Below are 13,911 nucleotides of genomic sequence, written 5' to 3'. Positions count from 1 at the left end.
AAAGCTAGCAAGTGGACCTTGAGTTGTGACTTTGCCCCCCCCCCCTCCAAGGTCATGAGAAACTCATCATATTTATGTTCTTACTTAAAGCTTCTGTGCCACTCAGCGCAACCTTATCATAGTTAATAAGACTTTTCAAAAATGTCTTTCCACAACATGGTATTGGCCTATTTCTATAGGGGCCTGAGGAGTTCTTGAAGTGGCTGCAGTAAGCTGTTCATAGGTGCTGGTTGAAACATGTGTCCAATAAAAAACACAAGCATAGTAACAGCTATCAACATATTTTTTTTGTGGCTTAGTGAAGGGGGCATGAGATGGCAGGGGGTCGCTCACTGTATTAGTAAACGGCGGCAATGTGGTATCTGCCACTGAAAACATTTGTGCCTCAACTTGTATTATCTGCGCGGTGGGTTGTGGGTGTGTGAACGTCGTCGAAGTAAAATGGCGGACTTGGCAAACGAAGGTGAGTAAGTGGCAGTATGAGAAAAACAATACAGCTTATGTGCCGTTATAAATGGCGCCTATACGTTGTCTGCATATTTGATAACTGAAGTGAATCTGCTTGGCCGCATGTAAATAGTGAGTTCGGGTGAAATATAGCTTCGCGGCATTCACAAGACCACAACATTAGCAAGCAGGCTAACAATGCTAACGGCTGGGCTATGGGTAATACCTGGAATGCCTCGGAACGCCCTCCAATGCTGCCTGATACTAGCTGGCTTACTTCCTAACGTTAGCACCCGGTTATTTATAGGCAGGATGTTTCGCCGTTTGTGGCGAGCTACAAGATCTAACGTTAACGTAGAAATTAACCAAAGATTGCCAGGCCAAAGAAGAAACGCACTGATTGCAACAAAGCTATTATAACGTTGCAAACGCAGTGCTGGTTTGGTGATGTTTCTGTTGATAAGAAGCGTTTATTACAGGACTAAATCCTCCTTGTTATTTTGTGTTGTTAGCGCTCAGTTGCAGGATGGCTTGACATTCATTTAGGCGCGTAGAAAGAAAAACGTGAGTCAAGAGACAATGCTTTGTCGTAGTCGCTGCTCTCTTTTTATATTCTCAATATATTCCGCTCAGATGTGCTTGTCAACTTGTTGAACGGTAAACTATGTGAATCTTCAGTGTGAATCTTGGTGTCATTGCTTGTGAGGCGAGATGACTCATGCGGGATGGAGCGCATTAGCAAGCTAACTATAGCCAGTAAGCTAAGCTACGTTCGGGGCTTAAGGGAACAACCGGTGGCGCCGACTATTTGCTGGAACTGGCCAGATAGTGTAAATGCTAGCTGGTTAACATAAGCCGGGAGCATCTTGGGCTGCTTCAGTTTCTGCAGTGAATATTCGTGTTGCATGCTAGAATGCTTAAATTCAGTAGTCAAGACAGCTGACTGCAAGCTGCAGACAAATAACGTTACAAAGCTGGATGTTAAATATAGGTCAGACAACATTTGCATGTTTTCTGCCATCAAGCGTGATTCATACACAAACTGTGAGAGGGTTTTTGAGGCGGCGAATGTTGGTTCAGCAAACAATCCCGACAGCCTGCTGTTCGCAGTTTTGCTATTTTTACCCCGGCCAGCCTCACAACGACAACGATGCTACACCTGCTTAGTGTAATAGGCCCAACGCAGCCAGAGGAAAACCTTTTGTCTGCTAACATTATAGGATTAACGTTACACCTTACAGAGGTTACAGTGTGAAGGTAAATGGGCCTAAGGTGACATAAAATTAATAACGTTACATAGCCTGGCGATTGCTATTCAAGAATAGTAAGGATTGGTTATGACAATATCTTATAACAGCAACAACATGAATAAACCCCCCCTTAAAATAATAAATTAGCTACAGTTGCTGTTTAGCAATGTGGAATGACTGAAAGTTTGATCCCTGTGTGATACATGGGTATTTACCTTAAGGTCTTTTTAAATTTGGTGATATTGTTTACCATTAGAGGATTCTTTAGTTTAGGTCAACATAATGTGATCTCATTCATCCTGGTACTCCTAATAGAATTGCATGATTCAGTGATAGGATTACATAATTGACTTGATCATCCTCTGATTCAAGAGTTTCTTTTGACTTGCTGACTTTGACTGAAATTAGACATTGTTCAGCATTATAGAAATTTATTTTCTCCAGTCACCTTGCCCAGATTGTTTTAATGCTTCTTTTAAATTGTTTTTTCACCCAGCTAAATCTGACATTTCAATTAACTATCAACTGTTGTGTTTTACCCCACTGGAAGCGTCAATATGAGTCTTTTAAAAAGGCAGTAACTTTAAGTGTGCAGCCATATCTAAGTGCACCTCCCTGTATTTGGGATGACTTTTAGTACCACACATTAATGCCTGTGGAATGTATCACTGTAATGAACATAACCTAACTTTATCAACACTCATGATGTCACTGTCAATCAAGGCCACAGAATGAGTAATCCTTAGCTATTTTGTTTTCTACCCTAAACCACAAACAAGAATTAAACATATTGGATTGCTGTGCACTTTAAGTTAGTGTTTGGATGACTAGCCTACATCTTCTCTTAACAGACAAGCCTGCCATAGCGCCTCCTGTGTTTGTTTTCCAAAAAGATAAAGCACAGAAGGTGAGTTTCTCCGTGTTATTCAAGTATTTTTTGAGGCTGAAGCCATATTTTATGAATTTGCACACATTTTTTGTACTGATATTCAGTCTGGACTGAAAAAGTCATTGTGTTCTCTTGCAGCGATCTGCGGAGGGCTCAAGTGCAGAGGATGGAGAAGGTAAAGTTAACGCCAAAATTGGCCTCTTTCATTGCTAAAATTCTCTTTCTTGAAGATTTTTTAAAAACTTTATTACTGATATTTTCTTTCCAGATTCAGATAAAGACGAGGGAAGCTATTGCCCCCCTGTGAAAAGGGAAAGGACATCATCGTTCCCACCCCCACATTCTGGTAAGTGCACGTGGTGACTAAGCAGAGCGTTTGCTTTTTCTTGGTTGTGGTGTACACATTGATTTGTATTCTGAGTGCAATGCCTGTTCGCTACTTTGCAGTTCCCAAGAACAATGTATTCATGCCCTCAAGTTTCTGCCAGTCTCCAACTGGGAACTCTGATTCTGAGCCAGGTGAGGCAACTAGACTACCATTAGTTTCTCTTTACAGCTTAAAGGCTCCCTGCAGTTAAAATCTTAATTTCAATGGCTAAACATTTTATTTTTTTCTTTTAAAGCAACGGACTCAATAAGATGACTACGATTGGAAGTAACAGTAACTTTTGCTAACCGGTGGATTATGTCATAAATCATTTTTGAACATGTGACATTAACACTTGCCAATAAGATGTCAGTGAAGTTTTGCACATTCCCTTCCTGTAAATGCACCCCCTTCACTCTGACGAGCTCTAGTGAATGCACATGTGGTAATTTTACTTCTGAGCTAGCCCTTTCAGTATATGCTGTGGAGGTCTGACATTATTCATGGATAGAGGAAATTGTACAGTTACAGAATGTAAAACACAACTTCCACAGGCATGAGCTGATTTTTCAGGAAGGATTTTCAATAAGTCAATGTTCATTGTACGTTGAAGATGAGAGTAAGTGTAGGGTTGAAGCATTTACTGTGCCAGATCAGCGCATTCCTAGTCAAGTTTGAGATTTCTGAATCAGGTCACCTGGTTTGAGTCCAGATTGGTAATTTTAAAATAATATGGTCCTCCTTGCTTTCTGTCTTTGGTAGCACCTGTGGCCTGTGTCTGTGTTGCAAATTAAACATGTGATATGCACAGCAGAGAGAGGTGAATCGTAATTGTTCTCTTTGTTTGATAAACTGTTAGATTGTCAGTATTAAATGAAATAGAACTTTCTAAAGAGGAGCGTCTCAAAATTCCCCTGTAATTCAGAGGACTTCTTCATCGTGGGACCATTACAGCAATAGTATGACCTGTGACCATCCCTGTGCATGATGTAGATATGTTCTAGACTATGATTGTTTAAACTACTAGGAAACAAGTTCTGTGTTTTGTTTTGTTTTTTATCCGATATTGGAGAAAAGTTTAGCTTTATATTGGTCACGGCAGAGAGTTATTGTAAAATATCGCAGTGTCATGTGCTGGTAGTTGGCTGCAGATTGTGTGGTGCCACTGAACATGTCAGAGGAATGGTTTATTAGGGATTATATGCCAGTAGGGATGAAACGGTATGAAAATTTCATGTCACATTTATAGTGACCAAAATTATCACGGTTATCAGTATTATCACGGTATTGTAAAAATGTGCCAAAAAAGATTAAAATGTACTGATACACACACTGAAACCAAGTTTTATATTTAAAACTACAAATACACTCGCCATTTTTGCATAAAATAAAATAACATCAAATACCTTTTGTAATCATATGAAAATCATCTAAGTGTGCATTATCAAGATTTTATATTATATAGGTAATACAATGACCCCGCGGACAATTACATGAAAACAAATAAGTCTTTAGAAGACAGTGATAGTAACTGCAATGAGCCCAACAACTGACGTAAATACAGAGGCGTCTGTAGCGTTTCTAGATATGCTGGTTGGTAGACTGAACTGCGTAACGTGTTATCATGTGCAGTGGATGAATAGACTTTGCCGACACACGACGCACACAGCAACAGAACAACGTGTAACGTTTCTACAAGAGCAGCAACACTGAGAGCTTCAGTTTACACGCTGTTAGCAAGTCAGACAGACAAACCAAAGCTAAAAGTTAACTCACCCTGCGTTCACTATAAGGTAATTTTCATTTTTTTCCCTCAGCGCGCTCATAAAAACTAAAATACAACCGGACTTCAGAGTGACTGAAAAATCTCCGCAGCGCTGTCTTTGACCCAAACAAACCCACGTTGCATTCTGCGCATGCGCACCTGCTTCTGGGAGACGCTGGACAGTGTTTGCTGTGAGATTATAACAGTGCGGTTAACCGGTTAGCATGGTAATTAAAATGTGTACGGTAATAATAACCGTCGGGAATTTTACCAATCGTTTACCGTTAAACCGGTAATCGTTTCATCCCTATATGCCAGTTTTGTTGAGCAGATTGGCTGCTGTGTTTTATTCTGTATAGACCATACATATAAAAGATTACTTATCTTTGTGACAAAGCCTTTCTTTCCCTTTTTAAATAAGGAATAAAAAATACCCTTGAGTTTGGGTCTCATATTGGCAGTACAAGTCGGTAGGTTAGGATAAATTGGGTCCTATGTACAGAGTAGGTTCAGCTCTCAGTTCCACACTTGTGCAGACTCATTGCTGAGGATTGGGATCCTCTGTGGGTCAAACATTAAGTATTTATCATTTGCGCAGTAGGTAGCTCGCTCTTCACCATCTCTGACAGAATATTTGTTATGGTCCACCATGTGCACTTCATTGGAAGGAGAAATGCAAAACACAGTGACTGAAATGGTGATTGCAGTGGGACTTTAACACTGTATTAAATGTATTTGTGAATTATTGAAGTGTGCATTTTCTTTTTATATCATAATATTGTTGCTTTTGATGTGGTGGTCAAATTTTGTTTGGATTTGATTGGTGGAGTTCTTATCACCAGCTTAATTGTTTAGAGTTGGCAGGGGTGATGTCACTAGTTAACACAGCTTTACAGAGAGGAGGGGGCATCCACTTGAGCAAACAAACAGGGCGTAATTAATAACCATTTTTAGCATGTTACATAAAGCACTTATTTGGAAGATCAAAAACTGATTTATTGTAAAACTACTTGCATGCAGAACTATGGCAGGTCAACAATACTGTACTATACTGGTGATTTTGTTAATTTGGTTAAGTGTAACTTTTTTTTATGGTTTTGCTTGCTTGTTGGTTGTTTTTTCTTTACTGTGCTGCTGTGTCTTGTGTGCCTCCATGTCCTAAGAATTATGCTGCTTAGTAAAGTTAGAATACAGTCTAAAAACGGAAATTTCATTTAATATTAATGTTCATTAGACACAGGAATGATCTCGTAAATGTTGAGGATCAAGAGGACGCAGTTTTTACAAGTGCTTTTGGCGTTCTGTTTTAGCACTGATTAGGGCCAGGTCATGTCAGGCTACTAAAGCCACTGACATGGTGATTCAGAGGTAGAAATAGATCAGAAGCCCTAGAGTACACCATGTTACTGCACAGGAATTGGATCGCAACACAAATCTTGAGGCGCTAAAAGGGTTGCTGTGGTAACAAACCCCATGGTTAGAAAGGTGCAAAGACAGAAGGAACGTACCCTTTTATAAGTTGCTGTCTAACTCTTGGCTCTTTTATTTTTCGACATCTGCCTTCTCTTGTGCTCTATCACACCAGAGGAGAAGCCTGTGGGATTCCGCTTAAAGCCGCCAACTCTCATACATGGACAGGCACCAAGTTCAGGTTTGTGTTTGAGGTTGTTGGCTGTCTTTGTGTAATATTTTCTCACACTGACTTGGAAAAAAGACTTGAACCCAGACTTGCACCCTTTTATATGACCCCTCTTAGAAATGGAAATGGTACATCTAGACTTGAACATGTAGACCTAGAACATCTCATTGTGTTTAAAAAGTATGAGACAAGTTGGCTCTGTTGCAGGCGTCCCAAGTCAGAAACCCAAGGAACAGCAACGCAGTGTCCTCCGCCCTGCAGTTCTTCAGGCGCCGCCCTCTAAATCACATATAGAGTCCAGTGAGTGCAGCTTGGAGTCACCTGCACTTATTAGTTGATACTTACAAAACATTCTCAAACATCATTACAATCTTCTTTTGTCTGATAAATAATTTAACTTTGAGAATTGATAACTTGTAGTGTGTTTTCTGCATGTGCCTTACAAGCTAAATTTCCTTCGGGACAGTACAAAAGAAAAACCAACAGTAAATTATCCTAGTCCTTTCTGTCTGTTCATCTAGATTCCAGTTGTGGAACCAACGGTGTGAAAAAGTCATCAGATGGGCCACCTGTGACCCAGTCCCTTTTCCTGAACAACACAGAGCACTCAGCCACCCTTGCCAAGTCACAGGTGGGGACTGGCTAAATCTCTGCCTGTTATAATCAAGGGCTTGGTATTGAAAAACAATGGCAGTCAGTTCAGTACAGGCTTTGTTTAAGGCATCAGAAAGTGTGCAAAAGAATAACACAGTAGCTTATTTATAGCAGAACTAAAGATTTGTAGTTATTTCCATGCTGCCGTTTAATGAGGAAGTATATTAAGTCTGGTATTCATAAAAGTTATATAAATGTTAGAACGGCTAGTGAACAAGTAAACTTTGTTTGTAAAAGTTGTTTTTTTTTTTAAATTTTACTTAGAGCAGTGAACTGGCATTATATAGTAAAGGCAGACAAATATAAAGTTGACCGTGGAGCTTTTTTGTTCCCATTTCAGAAACATGAAAACGAGGAAGACGGAGCAAGTGGTAACAATGATGGAGGCGAAAGAGAGAAGAAGGAGACAGATGTAGCAATATCTTTTGTGTTTGGTCAGAATATCAAAGACAGAGCAAAGGTGGGTCGTTTTCCACTCGTCTTTCACCTGTTCCTGTTATACAGTGAGCATGAGAACTTGAGGCGAGAACGTGTGACAGATATACAGAGTTAAATCTGGCAGACAGAAGAGGCTTTTACACACTTAAGATGAGTTGCCTTGATACAGTCTACATTTTGTGTATAATTTGTGACTTTTATGTATTTCTTTACCAACATGCTAACTGTATCAGTTCCTTTGCTAAGAGAATTTCGTATAGTGTTTTGTATAGACTCCAATTCCTGATTAAAATGTGCAGTTCCTGTTAGGTGTTGTACAATATCCAGTATTATTTTGTATAATTTTGTGGTCAGTTTAGAACAGCTGCTCACTCAACTTGCTGCACGCTAGTCAGGGTTTTCATTAATGTGGATTTTTAAAGTGTTTCTTTAAGCTTAGGCCATTTCTTTAAGCACAACTCCAAATTTAACAATGTTATCGCCCTCTAGTTGGAAGAGAACAGTACAGAAGGCAAGTCAAAGGATGGTGTGCCACTGGACTCTCAATCTGAGGCCACTAATTATTTCTTACAGTACATCTCTACCCCAAGGTAATGTAACTGTGCCCTCCTTTGAGTATTTTTAGCAACTCATCTTCATTCATGATTAACTTCCTTCAACTCACTGTTTTTTTTCTTCCTGTCCTTTCAGTTCAAAAAATGCCACAAACAGTACAGACAGTGGGGCAAAATTTGTTTTTGGGCAGAACATGTCTGAACGAGTTCTGGTAAGTTGTGCTGTCTGTCATATCGGAGAAAACCTAATGATTGACCTACTGAACATGTTCCAATGATCAGCTTTTGTTGTGTTTTCAGAGTCCCCCGAAGGGCGAGTTCTCAAATGAGGAAAATAAAGAAGTTTTGGCTCCCCCTGCTTCAGAGCCCTCATCACAGGAAACCACTCCGGAGAAGGGTAAAAACACAACCACACTGAATATTGTTAGAGTTTTAAGAGAGGCACTTGGCTACATTCCTGTGATAACCACAAACTGACAAAAACATTAAAATAAGCGGTTCAGCAGAAATGTAACTTTGAAATTATAATCCTAACAGAAATGGTCAATGAAATGTCCTAATCTGTTTGACAAGTTAAGTCTGTAAACATCACTGTCAAATTTAGGAACAAGTGTTTGATTAGCACCACATAAAAAGCTAAGAGTGTAATAAATACCGCATCTGTAGTTTGAGATGAAAAACTCGTACCACTGGTGATTCCACTTATTTACTTAAGCATTAAGGTAGTTTTTTTTCTGTAATCAATCACTCTTTGAATTTGATAACACAAGGATGTAGTTACACCCTCCAGCACAAAAATTCAGATTAAGCCATACATTTTGACACAAAGGGTTATTCACAGCAAATGCAAGTGAAATTAATTCAGACGACAAAGTAACAGCTCTGACGTTATGTCAAACACGTCTATGTATTGTGTTGCAGAGATCTCTGGATGTTAGCATGCTAACCAGGTAGACTTAGTCTAAGCAGCTTAAATCACCTTGGTACTGTATTCCCTGTCATCAAACTGGCCTCCATTGGTCTCAGGTGCTGTGTTCAGTCTGGTACGGCCGTGTTCAATGGGAAGCTGCTAAGCCCGGTCTGCCTGGCTCCAGTTCTAGCTATACGGCTAACTGAGGAAACTAGCCAACGGCAGTTAGTAGCAATCATGACCTGATATGTGATTGGCTGCCCCCTATTTTACCTTGCCTTTTACCTTTTTGCAGCATTAACTCCAGGTAGCTCACCACTGTCTTTTATCTCACCAGTGAACAGCGTGTCGGAGTCTTTGGAGGAGTCTGCAGCAGCTTACACCAAAGCCACAGCCAAGAAGTGCATCTTAGAGAAAGTCGACGTCAAAACTGGAGAGGAATCAGAAAGCAATGTTTTACAGGTAGAAGGCGGGTTTTCTTGGTTCAACTTATGCAGTAAATAAATTTGTCAGAAAGCAGTACACTTCTGGTTTGTTGTCACGCCCTTATTTTTAGATGCAGTGCAAGTTATATGTTTTTGAGAAGACCGCTCAGTCGTGGATAGAGAGAGGTCGAGGCTTGCTGAGGCTCAACGACATGGCATCGACAGATGATGGCACGCTACAGTCCCGTCTAGGTAAACACACTCAGAAACTTTTTAGCGGCGTAGAAAGCAAATAAACAACTTGTTTTTATTGAGTTTTTGTATACATTGGTGGAATGTGGAGTAATAAGTGTTTTGTCATCAAAGAAAGAAAAGTGAGTTTAGATTTTTTTTAATTTTAATTCTAAAAAGGATGTTCTGCATTACCACAGTTGTTTCAGACATAGTGATGACATTTCTTATAACTGTATGATCTATCTATCTAGAGATAGATTATCGCTGATGAACATGTAACTTGGCAAACAACATTCCAAGTCACCTTGGAAAGGTCACTTGCTGGGGCTTTATACCTATATAATACTATTTATCAATTACATCTTTCATGACGAGAACTCACAGCACTGAGATCATAGTCGGGTAAAATACCATGGACTTAAAAATAACCATCAAAACAGTAGCTGTTTGGACCTGTAGTTATTGGTGTGTTTGTGTTTAAACCCTTCAAGTGATGAGGACCCAGGGCAGCCTCCGGTTGATCCTCAACACTAAACTTTGGGCCCAGATGCAGGTGGACAAGGCCAGCGAGAAGAGTGTACGAATCACTGCCATGGACACAGAGGACCAGGGGGTCAAGGTCTTCCTAATATCGGTATGTGTAGATATACAGAGAGGGCGCCTTATTTGTGCAGACAGCTGGCTAGTTAGCGTCAGCACCCTGGCTGTGGGAAGTGACCTTGTGAGAGAATGTCTCATCAAAAAGCACAATGAGCTCAGATCAGTCAGCAGTCTTTTTTTTAACTCTTGTAGAGATGATGGTCAGATTTACTACAAGATAGTCAGGACAGCCCTGTAAACTTCATATAGGGCTGGGCAATAAAACAATAATGATAATAACTGCTAAATAATTTTTCTCAATAAGAATATAACACATTTTCAATAGATGTTTGATTTAATTAATTGGAATCAAGAACGAATCAGCCCTTAATTTTTCTAATAAGATATTTATTGTTCTGAGTAAAAGGGACTGAAAAAAGATTTTACTGAAGAGATTTTTATCAGATAATTTTTTAATATTCTACCTCAGATTTGTTAAGTGATCCACTGTTTGGCAAGTGTTTGTCATATGGCCATAAAGATTAAGATTAAAACCAAAATTAACGATCTGGTTTCTTCAACTTTCACTAAGGAGCAAAAATCAACCTTTAAACTCGAAAGAAATTATGGTTTTAACATTTATCGCTATAATTATTGAATTATATAAAAAATGTATCGTAATAACATTTTTGGCCATATTGCTCATGCCTATGACTGCACATAAACTGCAATTATTCACCCCGCAGTTTATATATCAGAATTGAGCATTGAGGCCTGCAGTTTGAACGTAGCCTTATTTACCTCAACTGCAGAGAGAATCAGGACTAATTTAATATGGACTCATATTAAAGACAGGCCTATATTGAAAATGTTCCTTTTTATATTTAAGTAGGAAGCATGCCTGTTTTCTGATTAGCTCCTGTTTTGATTTTGCTCAAGTCTGTTTTGGTTAATGCAAACTTAACACTTCCTCCATATTTACCAGTTGTCTTGATGAATTCAGTTGGTGCTAAGCTTTAACATGAAGTGGCTGTAAATGTGAAACATCAACAAAGAACGTTGAGTTGGAGCACTGATAACATGTTGATGCAAGAATATGAATGTGGTTGGATTTATTTTTTTTGTTTTTCCTTGAATGTGGCTGAGTGGTCTCTCCCTCTGTGTCTCTTCTCCTCAGGGTAGCTCTAAGGACATAGGTCAGCTGGCTGCAGCGTTACATCACCGTATCTTAGCCCTGAAGAGCAGGGCGGAGCAGGAGCCTGAGACCCCAGCAACAACCATCCCTGAGGCCGAGGTACCGCAGTCCAACGAGGACGACAGCGACGAGGAAGATAATGCCTCTGCCTCAGCTTCAGCCTCTACTCCTGCTACAAGTCAGTGATTTTTATTGTTTTTGTGTGTGCGTTTTAGTCCCTGGTTTACTTCATTGTAAACCAGTGGTTGGCAATAGGCGGCCCAGATTGCTTTGCAAAAACATAAATAAATTGATAGCAGCTGGTGCTGAAATAGATCTCAGTCATGACAGCTAGTTACTCACATAATCACTTCCTCTTAAGTGATTGTGCCTCCAAAATAAAAGCGCAAGAACATCTTTTGCAGCAATGCTTCATGTCGAGTTTATTAAGAGCTTTTACTTTGAAAGGTTCGGGAAGGACATTCAAAAGAGTCTCTGGCTTGCTTGACAGACCCCTGAAAAAGCTGTCAGTAAACATGTGATTGGATTCCCCAAAATTTAAATAAGCGTCCATAGGTTTACAGATGCAGATCAAACGCCGGAACGCACGCACACACTTTTTCACATGCTTTATTGTGAGCATGTGAAAAAGTGTCCTTTTATTCAATTTGCTAACAAGGGAGCAAAAAATATTCAATGGAATCAATCTCACAACCTACCGAACGAGAGCCACACAGTACCTGAGCAAAACGTGCACATGATTTGAAATAGTTTGACTTTGTTCTGGCCCGCCATATAACGGCTTGAAAAAAATTTGGCCCGATGCCAGACTTATTTGCTGACCCCTGTTGTAAACCTGCTATCACTTTCTTCCTGCAGGTAATTCAGAGGGAGGAGAGAGCCAGGCAGCAGGAAGCACATAGCGTCACTCTTGGATAGCCTGCTAAGATGCTGCTGTTAAGGCATTTGCTGTAGGCATCTCCATGGACACCCCTTGACCAACATGGGTCCTCCAGACCAGTACTTTTGGATATTAGAAGTCTAGCTCCAGGAAATAACCCCTTGTGCTGGAGTGTCTCACCCAACTCGTGCAGTTCATCTTCTCTGCATTCAGCGTAATATCTGGAGTTGTTTCTTCCCTCCCTCTCCTGTTTTGTGTTTTATTTTTGTTTTCGAGTATTTTTTCCTCTCCCCGATAGCAAAAATAAAGACTTCAAAGCTTTGGTTTGGGACTTTTCTGCTCATCATATTGATGAGTGTAAGGGTGTTTTCCTCTACATTTTAAAGTATGGCACATGTTAAGACTGCAGTTTCTACTTTGGGACCTTTTTACTCACTCTACAGTCGTACCTCTGGACGCCACACATCCAGAGGAGCTTCATTCACAATGTATTTGACTAGTCTTCAGTCAGTTGTTCTTACATGAGTCCAACCCCCCACCCTCTATCCCAACCAGTCTGTGCGATAGGTTTTGGCAAATGTAATTTATTTTGGATTGTCATTTTCATGAGGCATCTCACACATGTGCTGTTTGTAATGGCTAGCCAAGACCACTCAAGTTGTCATTAATAGCCATTTCTTATTTCCTATTGACCTATATTATTCTGCATAAAAGACTGATACAATGCAGTTTCTGATAATGTGAGTTAATGATGTGAGGACAAAAGAGCAGAAGAATTCACCTCAAATTTGTCTCTAAATTAATAAGACATGTTAGTCATTCACTTTGTATTTTTTTTTTTTTTTTATGATTTTGTTTTTCAAATCAAGAAGTCTACAGTCTACGTTTTTCATGAAACTTATTTCTTTTTTTTCTTTTCAAGCATCAAGCGTTTACTGTCTTGATACATAATTTTTTTTATTTTGAAAATATACAAGCTTTTTATCCATTTAAATTTGAAGAACATATTGGAATGAAGATTTAACTTCATGTGTGGAAAATTTGAGTGATAACTGTAATACCCTTTGAATGTCATGTACATTTGAATATATCATTTAGTAGTGCACCATGTTTTCTCATCTCCTACAACTGCCCCCTTTACAAAATAAACCATTTTGGACCGACATCTGAATTTTTTTAAATTTTTTTTAAAAACTTCTGAAGCCTGATTTTTCTGTGCAAAATCCAAACTTAAATCCAAATTTCAAAGACCTCAGTACAGTGTGTTCTACTTGAACATTGATTGTCTTCTGTATATGTTTTAAATCAAACCAAAGAAAGGGAGAGTCGTTCATCTGTTTTTGTATTCCTGTGTTGAATCTGGCCTGCAGGTTGATGTATGCTGGCTTTGAATGCACTGAGCAAGAATCACAACAGAACTTGCTTATACGTGCATCACGCACAAGGTCATGAATATTTGATGCATATACCTATCATAACAGCCCGATAGAATCATATACATCAAAACTCTCCTCATCTGCCTTTATGTGGTGACTCAGTAGGAAATCATTTTTCTATGGTGTCTCCTGTAAATGACTGTGAAAACCTATGTGGTGAAAGTAAATGTGCACATGATTTGAAATAGTTTGACTTTGTTCTGGCCCGCCATATAACTGCTTGAAAACAATTTGGCCCGATGCCAGACT

The 13,911-nt window shown here is 39.4% G+C and overlaps 1 protein-coding gene across 3 annotated transcripts; it reads left to right on the top strand.

The window, feature by feature from the left end:
* Window positions 1–387: 387 nt before the first annotated feature.
* On the top strand, window positions 388–13,391 carry ranbp3b (RAN binding protein 3b). 3 transcript variants are annotated; one of them, XM_038717572.1, is made up of 17 exons: window positions 393–463; window positions 2,549–2,604; window positions 2,725–2,761; window positions 2,855–2,932; window positions 3,034–3,105; window positions 6,304–6,369; window positions 6,565–6,657; window positions 6,879–6,988; window positions 7,352–7,471; window positions 7,939–8,039; window positions 8,140–8,215; window positions 8,304–8,400; window positions 9,251–9,375; window positions 9,470–9,590; window positions 10,064–10,206; window positions 11,329–11,524; window positions 12,205–13,391. In XM_038717572.1, the coding sequence occupies exons 1-17, from the start codon at window positions 442–444 to the stop codon at window positions 12,246–12,248; spliced, it is 1,557 nt and encodes a 518-aa protein (XP_038573500.1). In that variant the 5' UTR covers window positions 393–441; the 3' UTR covers window positions 12,249–13,391. The 3 variants fall into 3 exon arrangements, with proteins under 3 accessions (XP_038573501.1, XP_038573500.1, XP_038573499.1); XM_038717573.1 differs by lacking the exon at window positions 6,565–6,657 and having other exon boundaries at window positions 388–463; XM_038717571.1 differs by lacking the exon at window positions 393–463 and having other exon boundaries at window positions 2,506–2,604.
* Window positions 13,392–13,911: the final 520 nt, after the last annotated feature.

This window comes from Micropterus salmoides, unplaced genomic scaffold, assembly GCF_014851395.1.
Source record: "Micropterus salmoides isolate LMB-PRFRI ecotype aquatic unplaced genomic scaffold, ASM1485139v1 Ms_hic_scaffold_14, whole genome shotgun sequence".
Classification (NCBI taxonomy): Eukaryota; Metazoa; Chordata; class Actinopteri; order Centrarchiformes; family Centrarchidae; genus Micropterus; species Micropterus salmoides.
The sequence above is the reverse complement of the archived record's forward strand: the minus strand, read 5'-3'. Positions and strand labels throughout refer to the sequence as shown.

Excerpts from the sequence above, each read along its gene's own strand:
- ranbp3b (XM_038717571.1), top strand. The coding sequence starts at position 2,521 with ATGACTAGCCTACATCTTCTCTTAACAGACAAGCCTGCCATAGCGCCT. Across the intron at positions 6,658-6,878 it reads TAAATCACATATAGAGTCCA|ATTCCAGTTGTGGAACCAAC; the intron begins GTGAGTGCAGCT and ends CTGTTCATCTAG. Across the intron at positions 7,472-7,938 it reads ATATCAAAGACAGAGCAAAG|TTGGAAGAGAACAGTACAGA; the intron begins GTGGGTCGTTTT and ends ATCGCCCTCTAG.